General features: G+C 43.4%; 1 protein-coding gene across 3 annotated transcripts in view; it reads left to right on the top strand.

Moving 5' to 3' along the window:
• Positions 1–7,777, top strand: part of XPNPEP3 (X-prolyl aminopeptidase 3) — a gene marked incomplete at its 3' end in the record, with an annotated part of 43,688 nt that extends 35,911 nt beyond the window's left edge. For 2 of the 3 annotated variants that reach the window (XM_080939173.1, XM_080939174.1), the window contains 2 exons: positions 1,664–1,784; positions 3,563–7,777. In XM_080939173.1, the coding sequence (XP_080795299.1) occupies positions 1,664–1,784; positions 3,563–3,729 (288 nt within the window). Of the gene's footprint in view, positions 1–1,663; positions 1,785–3,562 lie in introns of those variants that run through there. The other variant, XM_080939175.1, reaches the window with a different exon arrangement.
• Positions 7,778–13,965: the final 6,188 nt, after the last annotated feature.

Here is a 13,965-nt window from a genome sequence, read left to right as displayed (position 1 = left end):
TCAGAAACAAGATGAAGTCAGTGCAGGCAGGGAGGGAAGAACACAAACAAGGAGAGGTTAACTCCTAATCCTTTCCCGGGGATCCTGGAGGTCAGACCGGGGGGGGGGGGGCTGTTTATTAGTTCATTTACAGTATTGAGACTTAGCAAGATGCCCAAGAGCCATAATTTTAATGGGTTTGTCTACACCTAAACGTAATGGTATCTATTATAGTTGCAGTCCCTGAGCCACACAAGCATTAGACACCCTCCATTTCCAAATTTAGGATTCCAGGACTCCTATTAGGAAAGAAAAGAAGTTATAAATCCCCTGAAGCAAGCCAACAAATGTCCAGTTAACTAATAGAAGTATCCACACCAGTAAACACAAAATTATGCCTACTCTATTTGACATGGGATACTTAGGATATCTAGAGTAGACTACCCAAGAGAGATATATGAGCATATATCATGTAAATTATATTTCATGTAAATCAGGCTTGCCTTGAACTCCTTGTTCTGTCTTCACAAACCAAGAGTTAGGATTCCAGGTGTGTGTTCATATTTTGTATCTTCCTTTTAAGACATTAATTGTAAGGATAATAGAACATTGCTGTTCTTCTTTTCCCTAAAAAGGCAATCTCCCCACCCTCTTTGCTAGAGATCAAATCGAAGACCTTGTGTGTGGTAGGCAAATGCCACTGAGCAATACTGTGGCCCCAAAATTATTCTCTTTTGTCACTTATTACTGGGATTCCTTAGCCTGTGTATAATACATTTGACAGTAGGGTGGAAGGCAGTATAGTAAGTGTGCATTGAGGAAGTAACAGTTCACCGTGCACAGACATGGTTCAGTGGGTAAAGTGTCCTATAAAACAAGCATGAGGACCTGAGTTCAGATCCCTAGCATCACATAAAAAGGTAGATGTAGAGGCTAGATAGATGGCCCAGAGTTTGGGAGCACTGGCTGTTTTTCCAGAGGACTCAGGTTCCCAGTACACACATAGAGGCTCAAACCATCTGTAACTATGGTTTCAAGGGATCTGATACCCTCTTCAGGTCTCTGAGCCATGCGACAGATACAGAGTACACATAGATAAATAAAAAGTCTGAGCACAGCAGCCTGCTCCCATAGCCTCAGCACTGGGACCTAGAGACCAAAGGAGCCTCTGGGGTCTTGCTCACCCCCTAATTAGCCAGCCAATGAGCTTTAAGCCCTCAAAAAGTCTTTAAAAAACACAGTTGGGGTTGGGGATGGTTGACAAGATAGTTCCAAGAATAAAGTCACATGCCACCAAGCCTAATGGCCTGCGGTCAGACCCAAGAACCTACATGGTAGGAGGAGAGAACAGGTTATGCTCTTTTCTCCACACACACATTAGGCATGTACACCCACACGAGGCAACCAACCAACCAATCAAACATCAAGGGAAGCTGTAGAAGAAGACATCTACCCTCAACTCACTCCATGGGCATATTCATGGGCCTGTTCACACAGGCATACCACACACCACACACACTAAAAAGTTGCAGTTTGTCGGGTCTCTTAAGCTTTAGTCCAAGGATAGGTTAAACATAAATCATAGAAAAGGACAGTTAACATCACATGTCACTGATTCATACATGCTAATTTTTCCTGTAAGAGCTCATTGCCCTGATGATGCTGTGGTAATCATCTCTTCTAGGCTGCTCGAAAATACTGCCCTCATCATGTTGGCCATTACCTCGGGATGGATGTCCATGACACTCCAGACATTCCTCGTTCACTCCCTCTGCAGCCTGGTATGGTGATCACAGTTGAACCAGGTAAGGGATGGGTTAACCCCAAAGAGTACATTGCTTATTTTTATTTATGTAACATAAAATGTTTAGGTTTGTCTAGAGCTTTCTTATTTAACATCACAGTTTGTTTAATTTGACTCCTTGGATAAACAACAGATGGCAAATACTTTCTGTAAGTCAATATTAAGAAATAAATCTTTTTTTAATCCTGCCTTTGCCAGAGCCAGAGTCTCACAGTTAGTGGTGGGTTGGAACATCCTGCCACCTACAGTGAACTACCCACCTCCCTCCTTCCCACAGTTACTTATTCAAGTGAGCACCTATTGGGCAGAGTGGAAAAGTGGAGTGTGACCTCAGTGGGAGCAAAGGTGGTCAGCAGTTGACTATTATAGATGTCGCTGCTTGCGGTATGAGAACAGAATCCAAAGTCTGAAAATTAGGTGCCTTATGTTTGAGAAATGTCTTTTACTGTCCTGTGAAGAAGCAGTCAGTCATGTGTTGCTCTGTGGCAGTGGATGCTGCTCCAGTTAGCAATGGCCACTACAGTTGCCAGGCTTTTTATTGAAGAGCATCTGAGGATGTTTGCAGGTTCTTTTGTTTGTCTGGTTTTGGCTCTTCCAAACAATCTTTCTATGTTGCTTTGTTTTTTTCTGGAACTCACTCTGTAGACCAGGCTGGCCTCAAACTCAGAAGCCTGCCTTCCTCTGCCTCCAGAGTTCTAGGATTAAAGCTGTGAGCTACATGACCAGCTAGTTTGGAAGTTCTTTACTGTGCAAAGTCCTGAATTCTGTTTGACTTGAGGTTTAGGAAGAGTATCTGGAAACCAGAAATAGTGGTGCATGCCTGTAATCCCAGCACAAAAGAGGATTGAAAGTTCAAAGCCAGCCTCAGCTACATGAGACTGTTAGAAAAGTTCCTGGATGTCTAGACTTTTCCAAATGTACATTAATCTTTTTCTTAATCTTTATTTTTTAGTTTATGTGTACAGGTGTTCTGCCTTAGTGAATGTCTGTGCACTACATGTGTGCAGTGTCTGTGGAGGCCAGAGGAAGGTGTTGGGTCTCGTAGAACTGGAGTCACAGACAGTTGTGATGTGGGTGCTGGGAATTGAACCCAGTCCTCTGGAAAAGCAGTCAGTGCTCTTAACTGCTCAGTCATCTCTCCAAGTCCCTTAATGTCTATACACTTAGACCTTTTTTTCTTATAGCTCATTTGAGGCGAAAAAGAACTTTATAGTGACCTCTATATTGTAAATATGTTTTAATACACTTTATCTTTTTTCTAATTCATTTTTGGGGTTGAGTTGGGACTTAACTGTTTATTGTAAGCTGGTCTTAAATGTGTTATCTAGCCCAAACTGATACTCCCTCCTTAGCCTTCCAAGTACAGGTGTATGCCATCACAGCTGACTTCATACTTTATTTCAACTAAATAGCCCTTCTGCAGAGGATTTTTAGCCAAGGAAAAATACACATTTATATAATCTGCTGGTTCCTTGTATATAACATATTTATAAATTAATGGCTTCCCTGAACACTAGACTATGATTGGTATTATCACCGTTGAATGCAGGCTATAGTCCACTGAACAAAAGGGGCTACAGCAGTAGTAACCCTGGCTAATGAGAGCTGCCTGACTGAGCTCCTGTCCACATCTCCACTGTGTGCAGTAGCTGATCTAATTCTCAGAGCTCTGTGAACAGTAAAGAGCCATCGGGCACAGATGAGGAGATTGTAACAGGTGAACTTGCTTCTGATCCACTGGCTACTGTCACTGATCACAGCCCTCCTTTCTGTTCTCAGGCATTTATATTCCAGAGGATGACAAAGAAGCCCCAGAGAAGTTTCGAGGTCTTGGAGTTCGGATTGAGGATGATGTAGTAGTGACTCAGGACTCACCTCTTATCCTTTCTGCAGATTGTCCCAAAGAGGTGAATGACATTGAGCAGATCTGCAGCAGGACTTCCTGACCACAACTGTAGCACACATGCACCCAGGTCCAAGACTGGCATCCCTGCCTGTGGGAGTAGTCGGTGTGTCTGGGGGATTAGATGCAGCTTCCATGGGAAATGCACAGCCAAATGAGCAAAGACATTTTCATGTCACATAGATGTAAATCTGGAAACATGAACTCTGGAATAATCTGTTACTAGAAATTTAGTGACATTAATTCTGGGAAGTTAATGATCCATAAAGTTTAACATGTGAATGTAAAGTAAGGGCTTGGTTATATGTACCCCTGCATTCCGGTTAACACATTTCAACAGAAAACTCTTCGTCCCTTTCTGCACTTCTTCTGAGATCCACTTAACATCCTAAGATGCTTGTGTGAGGTCCGCATGTTTACCTTCTCACCAAAGTTTTGGCCTATGCTGAAAGCTACCAATCGGTGTTTGGGGTGGCCAATGCTTACTTACCATGGACTCTGGCTTCTGGTCCATGTTCTCCACACCCACTGGGATCTCTTAGGCCTCGGGGAACACAGGTGTCCTGCTATGTTTCCATTCAGCCAAAATACAGCAACACAGCCAGCCAAGGAGAGTATTGGATCTTTCTCACCATTTGATTGGACAGGATCTGGAAAGTGTCCAGGTTCTTCTAAGAAAGAGACTGAAAGAGAAAGGAGAGTATCTTTGTCTTTACAGATCCAGACCTCGAGCTCTATTTTCTTCAATTTAAAGGAGGTTTGTTTTTTGTTTTGTTTTTTTATGTCCACCTTCCTCTCTAACCTAGGTTCTTTTCTTAGACAAAACTGTCACTATGTGCCTCAGGTCCTTTATAGATTGCTGTGCTTTGTGACAGGATCTTATTTGCCCAGGCTGGCCTCAAGCTCAATATACAATTATTGCTGGCCTCAAATTATTGATCTTCCTGCACTGTGCCCAGCTCACCTTTGTAGGTGTGTGTTTGTTTATTTGCAAGGTTTCTCTGTGTAGCTCTGGCTATCCTAGAACTTGATTTGTTGACCAGGTTGACCTCAAACTCAGAGATCTGCCCTTTTCTGCCTCCCTAAATGTTGGGATTAAAAGCATTATCTACCACCATTCAGTTCTTTATAGATTCTTTTTTTTTATATTATTATTTTTGAAAAATTATTTATTTTATGTACACTGCAGCTGTCTTCAAATACACTAGAAGAGGGCATCAGGTCCCATTACAGATGGCTGTGAACCACCATGTGGTTGCTGGGAATTGAACTCAGGACCTTTGGAAGAGCAGTTGGTGCTCTTAACCACTGAGCCATCTCTCCAGGCCCCTCTTTATAAATTCTTAATGAATTGATCCACGTAGCCACTTGCAACCATGTATTGTCAAAATCAGTGTGATGCCTCCTCTTCTTCTCACCCACACCCTATAGTGACTCCCCTCACCTCAATTATTGGGACCAGTGAAATTGCCTGAGAGCAGCTTCCCAATAAATCTCCCTTTAATTTAAAAAATAAATAAATAAAAAGCATGATGAACTCAGTATGAGCATAGTGGATAGATAGTGCCTGTAATTCAGCATTCTGAAAGCAGAGTCAGGAATACTGTCATAAGGTCAAGGCCCAGATCAGCCTGGTCCACATAACAAGTCACAAGCCACCCATGGCTATATAATGAGACCCTATCTAACAAAACAAAAGGTACTACCATAACGTTAAATCTATAGAATACACTCAGTAGTTCTGAGCACCCTAGGGTCTACCTCTTACTCTAGGGTGGCTGGCAAGGCAGTGTGGCAAAGCCATGTTTCTTTCCCTAAACAGCATCAGCTTCAGTCATACAACCCAGATCACAAGCTGAGCAAGTCAGGGTCGGATTAATACAAATAGTAGATTCAAAAGCTTGTGTGAGCCAGGCATAGTCCCTTAGCACTTGAAGCAGGCAGATCTCTGAGTTCAAAGCCAGCCTGATCTACAGATCGAGTTCTAGAACAGCCAGAGCTACACAGAGAAACCCTGTCTCAAAACAAAATCAGCTTATGTGATAGTGAAGCCCTAAGAGCTAGTGTGTTAACTTCTTTTAAATCTGAGTATGTGTAGACCCATGATAAACAAAACATGCCAACTGTTACAACATAAATTCAAGGGTTTTGTGGGACCTGCCCCCACCTCCCATTTTTCTGTTATGGAAGTACAAGCTAGAAGATTAACAAGCAGTCTGCATGCAGTTCAGGAGGCTGACACATCTTAAGAAAATTCACAATATACCTAGAAACCAGCAGGGGACAAAGGTTGTGTGAGAAGTAAACATTAGGACACAAATGGCCCTCTGACTGCTCATCCACAGGGTCTTACCAATCTCTCTTGAGGGCTGTAGCAGTGAAGCTGCCCACCCAGAGTCTGTCCTTTCTGTGTGCCATCCATCTGCTGGGCCTCAGACCTAACCTTTCTAAAAATAAAACGGAAGAATAAAACCGTTACCATGGTTTCTCACCCTCCTGGCTTCTGTGCCAAAGCAACCTTCCCTGGGAGTGACTTTCATAAGAAGTTGTCTGTGGTTCTCATCTTTCTAGCTGAAGTCTGGGTTGCTTTTGTATATAGCAGAGTTGGAGGGGACAGCGACCTCTGCTTACATTACAGTCAAGTTCTGGAGCTATTACTAATGGTTAGAATGGCTTTGCTGGAATTCTGGGGAATTTAGTTCATGGTCCAATATGCATTTCAAGTGTAACTATTAGAACCATCTAGAAAACAATGGAGATGCCTCGAATGTGTGGCTAGGCTGGTCTTGCTGGGATTACTGGTGCACCCAGCACATACAGTGAGACTCACTGAGCAAGTAGGTACACAGAGGGACTTACTGTACCTTGTGCATGTGTGCTCCAGTCTTTCCTCCTAAACTCTTGTTACCTGTTAGCTCGCCATTTGGGGTCTGGTCTGGTTTGGTTTGGTTTGGTTTGGGTTTTGATACAGGGTCTCTCCTGAAATTCACTGTGTAGACCAGGCTGATCTCGTACTGAAAAAGATCCTCCTGCCTCGGCCTCCCAAGTACTGAGATTAAAGGCATGCACCACCACTACCACCACAGCCAGCAACTTTTTTTTAAATTTTTTATGATGCTGGAATCAAATATAGGAATGCTTTCTTTAGACATGCTAAATAAGCTCTGTACCTCTCAACTACATCCTCAGCTCAGTTTTCTTCCCTGGATTGGTCAGGGATGGTTGTATCACTGGTGTAACCATTTGAATGAAGGGTGTGCTATCTGGGTACCCAGTGTCACATGGTTTTATGAGCTTATTTCAGAATCTGGTGCATGTTTCCTGTAACAAAGAGATTGCACCCAGGCATTGTAGTTCACCCCTGTAACCATAGCACTTACAAGACTGAAGCAGGGGGATTGTTAAGATTTCAAGACTAGCCTGGGCTACAAATTAAGACCCTGGTCCAAAAATGAGAATAATGGTAATACAGAGACTGCAAAGTAGAAAGTTTTACAGCAGTGCCCAGTCGTCCTGCCAAGTTGGAACCGTCTGCTGTCACTGACTAAATGGAGGTATTACCCACTAAGCCAGGAGGTGATGGCACACACCTTTGATTCCAGCTAATGTTTTTATTCTTAGTTTCCTGAAGTGGCATCTCAGGCCCCAAATTGAGCAGATTATGTGGTTTTAGACCATGGCAGATCTTCTTCTGAAGTGTTTTCAGATGCTCCTGGTGGTAAAAGGGTGACGATGCCATCATGTAGATTTGCAACACTACAGTAGAATCCACATGGGAAGTGGGCTTCTTCTGTAGCCACTGAGGAGCTTTGACTATCAGTATTGTATGGGTCTAGGGTTACCACTGGACTTCAGGCCTCCCAGGGCATGCGCCCACCAAACCCAGAAACTATGATCTTGGTCGACATTTCTTAATGCTTTGTATGACTTTTGTGCAATTATATAAGTTCTGTTTGGACAAAAACCTGTTACTTTTTAAGACCCCATTCAATGAAAATGGATTTCTCATTCCCAAATAAGAGGAATGCATTTGTTACTGTCAATTTAACTACACTATAAAATAATACAGAGTAGTATGGTGTGTCTTTTTTATTTCAGCCATGTGGTGGTTTCAGTGAAAATTGTCACCATAGGCTCATGCATTTGAACTCTCTGTCTCCAGCTAAAGGTGCTGTTTGGGTGGTTGTGGAACCTTTAGGGGGTGGAACCGTCCTGGAGGAATTGTTTCTAGCAGCAGGCTGTGAGGGTTTTAGCCCTAACCCACTTCCTGTTCTCTCCCAGCAGCTTCCTGCCACCCTGCCCTCTCCACTATTTGGACCCTTGTCTGGAAATGTTAGACAAAATAAACTTTTTCTGTAAGTTGCTTTTAGTCATAATATTTCACCACGGCAACAACAACAAAAAATGACTAAGGCAGTAAAGTTTATAGATTGAGATGTAGAATATCCTGCTTTACAGACTATTAACTGGTCTATAGCAGGACGACAGTAAATCCAGTGAGATCATTGTCTGAAGGGAGGAGAAGACAGTGGGTTTGATCCAGTCTGTTAAAAGACTGACCCTACAAAACTGACCCATAGGGCTCCTGGCAGCCCTAGTCAGGCTAGGGGAGAACTGCTGAGGCAGGAAAATCACTAGTTTTGAGTTCCAAGCCATATGGACCCTGACTCTGGAGGGGGACAAGAGCCTAAGCCCTCATGACCTAAAGGCCACTGCCCTGAACAACTTAGAAGAGTGATTCTTGAGAGGAAGTAGGATCAGTTTGTAAATTTGTGAATTTTCAAAACTTTAAAGATCTGAGACTTAGGCCGGAGGTGGCTCAGTGGATCCTTAAGTACATAGGGTAGCCAGCAGTCACCTGTGCCTCCAGCTCCAAGGTAACCCGACACTCTGGCCTACATGGACACACAGACACATAATTTAAAAAGAAAAAAAAAGTACATGGGAGGCAGAGGAGACTGGGGCATCTTGGTGAGTTTGAGGCCAGCCTGATGTAAATAGCAAGTTCCAGAACTATGTACTATAGAGAGAAACCTTGTCTCAAAATTTTTAGATGCATTCGATAGAGATTTATGATAACATTCTCATATTGTTCATATCCTGACACAAAAAAAAGACACCTTTTCTGAAACGTTGTCAGCCATGGATCCCATGCTAGCCCCAGACTGCGCTAGCTCAACTTCCCAAACGCTGCGACTGCAGCTTGTCACCATGTCCATGTCCTACAGAAGATGTGTGTGCAGCACAGTGGGACAGACTTAGTCCCATGGTTATGCACATGGGACTTAGAGAGAATGCATTATGTAAGTTAAAATAGAAAATTTTACAGAAATTTAAGACTTTGTTTTATTTGATTTATTTACTATGTGTAAGTACACTGTAGCTGTCTTCAGACACACCAGAAGAGGGCATGGGATCCCATTACAGATGGTCGTGAGCCACCATGTGGTTGCTGGGATTTGAACTCAGCACCTCTGGAAGAGCAGTCAGTGCTCTTAACTACTGAACAATCCCTCCAACCTACTTTAGGTTCTTTTAAGGCTTATTTTTTAGTGATGGTTCCTAAACACTTTAACCTTCCTTGTAGCTCACCACCCACAAGAGGTAGTAGAAAAGATACAGGGAAAGTAAACCTATTTAGAAAGGTTCTTTGAACTCCTGTCTGTGTCATCTGGAAATCTGCAGTTCAGTTCACAAGTCGGCAGCGGCAGCTCAATCCACTCGCAAGCTCTTCACGGATGCACCAGCTGTCCGTTCGGTAGAGTCAGGATAGCAAACAGCAGTGGTGTGACCTGGCAGAGACAGCCAGGCCTCGGCCTCTGCAGCAATCAGTGGGAGGGACCCTGAGGGATGCCAGGAGAAATTCTCAGCTGTGCCTCTCCCAGGGAAGCAAAAATCAGAGAAGACCTGAGACCCACAAGTATTGCACAGCTAGCTCTCTATAAGCCAGCCAAGCTCAGCCTCCATCACTGTCCACTGAATCCTGTTTATGTCCCTCCAAACATCACGTGTCCTCCACAGGTCTTGTCTAAGCATGTGCAGCATGTGCATGCATCTACCTCAGCTGACATCACTCTGCCAATTAGCTTGGAGTCCTTGGAAGCAGCAAGAAACTGCAGCACACCCTAGAAGTTTTTTGGTGCATTTCTCTTTGTGGAATCTCAACAAATGTAGCTCAACTAAATAATAATGTAAGGGGGTAAATACATGTGTGTCGTTAGCAAAGAATCCTTCAGCATGTGTCCTTTCACATGCTTACTTTAGCAGAACATTCTTTTCACCTGTGTCTGCTTCAGCTAAACGTTCCTTCGAGTGTTTGCCCCGGCAAAACAGCATCCGACAGACTTTCCAGAAAACCCTTAGGTTTCCACTTCATAGGTCTTATATTGTTTTTAAGAGATGTTCTAGGTTTTTTTTTTAATCTGTTTTATGTATTTCTGGATATGTGTGCTCTGTTGGCATGTATGCCTGCATGCCAGAAGAGGGCATTGAATCTTATATGAGATGCCACGAGGTTGCTACGAATTAGAATCAGGACCTCTGGGCGAGTAGCCAGTGCTCTTAGCTGCTGAGCTGTCCCTCCAGTCCTGAGATTTACTTATTTCCTATGTGTATAAATATTTGCCTGCATGTATTCACGTAAGGTACATGTGTGTCTTGTGTCCAAGAAGGTTACAGAGGATGTTGGATTCCCCTCAAACTGGAGTTAGGTGGTTGAAAGCTGCCTTGCAGACCCTGGGAACCAGTCAGGTTCACTACTCTACACTAATTATCTTCTGGCCACTAGATGACCAGAACTAGTCTTTCAGTCAGGACCACAGTGTGTAGTGAACAGGACTGGTTCCTAACAGACTCCACCCCAACACCTCTTAGGAGGAACAGAGACCATCAGGAGTTCAAGATCAGCACTGGCTACTCGAAAGCTAGTCTTAGAGGGAAAAAAAAAAGTCTGCTGATAACAAAAGTCTGTCAGTTTCTCAAAAGAGTAAATAACATATACTTAGCAATTTCAGTTCTGAACGCACCTAACACCTAACTTAAGACCGGAAGAAAATAACTTAAAATCTGAACATACTTATTCAAATCCATAGCTACTTTGTTCGCAATACCCAAAAATTTGGGAAAACCCAGATATCCATTGACAGATGAAAAGGTCACAAGACACAGCAGCTACACGATGGAACATTAGTCAAATGTGAGAGGAAATGGAGCCATTGAGATAGCTCAGCAGCGGAAAGCACATGCCATCTAAGTCTGAGAACCTCGGGTCAGAACTCAGAACCACATGGCGATGGGAATGAAGCAATCTCTGCAAGTTCTTCTCTGAGATACACAGGCAAGCCATGACATATGGCCCCGTTCATACACATCATACATGCACACCTTAGCCAGGGGGTGGCTCCTTGCCTCTAATCCCAGCTACTTCAAAGGCCAAATCCAAGGCAAGCCAACCAGAGATATGGCTTAGCTCAGCAGTAAAGAGCAGGTATTGATTGCTCTTGCAGAATATCCAAGTTGAATCCCCAGTACTCACATTGGGTGGCTTACAAAAACTTCCTGTCACTCCAGCTACAAGGAATCTAATCATCTCCTGGCTTCCAAGGGCACCTGCACACAGATGGCATAACTAAAAATTAATCTTTAGGCTGAATATTGAGGCACACATCTTTCAAGATCTATTTTTAATACAGTTAAATTGTATGTCTGGATGCTTTGCCTTCATGCATGTACCATGTTTATGCCTGGCTCCAGATGGTGAGTAGTCAGATGGATTCTTGTATGGCTTCTCTCATCTCCCGGGTGTGGCTCAAAGTGGAACCTTTCAAAGGTTCAGCTTCAGGCATCAGAAAGGTGTAGGAGCGCAGGCGGTGGCAGTACATACTTTGAATCCCAGCACCCCAAAGGCAGAGGCAGGCATATCTCTGAGTCAAGGCCAGCCTAGTCCACAGAGTGAGCACCAGGACAGCCAGGGCTACCCAGAGAAGCCCTGTCTTAACAAAGGCCATTGGTTGCCCTAAGTTTTAAGACTCAAACCCTGAGACAAAGAGCTGAGGTGCCTATGTGTCATGTCTAACACTGCCACAGGGCATGGCTGGCATACTCCACCCTCTACCCGACTCTCCAGCCGAGGGGTCAGTCAGGCTGCCGTTCCCACTGTTGCTCTTCTCTATACAGCCCAGCCATTTTGGTTCCCTGCCCTCCCATCTCTCTTCCCTCCCTCCCCTCCTCACGTTGGCTCCGGACCATGCCCATTCTGGACACTCCCAGATGTCTCTGCCTTTGCCAATGCTCTCCATTTTATCAATAAATTTTCTGTTCCACCATACCAAAAAGCAGTCATGCCTTTTCCTCTTTTTTTTTTCTTTTTTCATTCACTTAGAAAGATAATTAGAATTTTTATTCCACTTCCTCAACTGAAATCTTTCCCTAAAATCCCAAATATGGCTAGAGCAGGAACTAGGGGGAAAAAGAATAAAGTCCAAAGGGAAGGAAGTAGTGCTTAAAACAAAAGACTTGTGTCTACAACTAGAAAAGGTAAGAAAGATAAGCAAAGGGTTGTAATGGGATCTGATGCCCTGTGTCTGAAAACAGTTACAGTGTACTCATATACATAAAATAAATGTCTTTTTTTTTAAGAGCTCTCACTGCTTTTGTAATGGACCCTTTGGTTCCCAATATCTACTCTGGGCAGCTCACAACTGCCTGTAACTCCTGTTCCAGAAGATCAGATGCTGCTAGCCTCTGAGGACACTTGCAGTCTCTCTCTCTCTCTCTCTCTCTCTCTCTCTCTCTCTCTCCCACGATTTGAAAATAATTTTAAAAATTTTAAAACATTCGGCTTCCCATCCTTATGCAAAGCCCCGCCGACATGTTCAACTATTTAAAATAGTGTGATGTAGTTAGCCACATCTCAGAAAATAAACATAACCTTTTACCAACTCTGATTTTTTGTTATTATTTAGAGAGCAGATATTGCTGTGTAGTTAGTTTAGACTGGTATGAGACTTCCTGAATGCTGAATTACATATATAATTCGCCATGCCCAGTGTAACACCATAATCTTTTTTTTTAAGATTTATTTATTTATTTTATTGTGAGTACATTATATCTGTCTTCAGACAGACCAGAAGAGGACATTGGGTTCCTTTACAGATGGTTGTGAGCCACCATGTGGTTGCTGGGTATTGAACTCAGAACCTCTGGAAAAGCAGTCAGTGCTCTTAACCGCTGAGCCATCTCTCCTGCCCCTGTAATCTCTTTTTAAAGTACTTTATTTTGAGACGGGGTCTCTCTATACAACCCTGGCTATTCCAGCACTGTCTATATAGACCAGGCTGACCTTGAACTCAAAGAAATCCACCTGCTTCTGCTCTGCCTCCCTGTGTTAGAATTATGGTTGTGTGCTACCACACCCACCATGTGTTCTTAACCATCTGAGCTATCTTCCCAGTCTTTTAAGTTTTTTTATTAGCATATATTAATTATGTATTGTAATAATATGAACAACATAATTATACATAATAGTTTTATTACGATACTTTCACGCATGTGTATGCTTTTTAAAAACTATGTATTTGGGTGTTTTGCCTGAATGTATGTCTGTATACAACCAGTATGGCCAGTGCCTGTGTAGGCCAGAAGGGGGCGTAGGAGCCCCTAGAACTGAATTCACAGACAGTTACAAGCCACCCAGTGCTGAGAATAGAATGCTGGTATGTGGAAGAGCCGGTGTTATTGCTGCTGAGCCGCTGAGCCGTCTCTCCCGCCTGTAATAATGAAGTGTGACTCACTCCATTTTGCTCATTTGTCTTTCTTCCTCCTCTCACTGATCTTCCCCTAAGGGGGGTTGGGGGTTTTGTTTTCGAGGGGGGGGTCTGTGTGTGTGTAATAATAAGTTTGAAAGGGCTACTTAACAGAAACATGGGTGCAGGGTCATTTGCAGAAACATGGGCAAGATCACAGAAGAAAGGCCACTCCCATATCCAGCTACTATTAACTCCCTAAAGATCCTTGGAGCGAAGCCCCCAGGAAGGAATGTTGTTGATCGACCCAAATTTCTGCAAGCCCTGTGTAGGTAATGAGAGCTCCTGAGCCTTTGTTGGCGTCATGGCTGGAAGACAGCATTCTCCATTTTAGCAAAACAAGCAGTGTTCCTACTAGGGTTAGTAGCCTCTCCAGTCTTTTGACCAGGTTTGCTGTATCTGATAGGAACTCCCTCCTGTGGAACAGGCCTCAAATCCAACTAAAAACAAGAATGGTTGGTTATTACTGAACAGCT

This window comes from Micromys minutus (assembly GCF_963924665.1).
Source record: "Micromys minutus genome assembly, chromosome: 27".
Taxonomy (NCBI): domain Eukaryota; kingdom Metazoa; phylum Chordata; class Mammalia; order Rodentia; family Muridae; genus Micromys; species Micromys minutus.
Note: the sequence above shows the minus strand (reverse complement) of the source record. Positions and strands in the feature narration are given on the sequence as shown.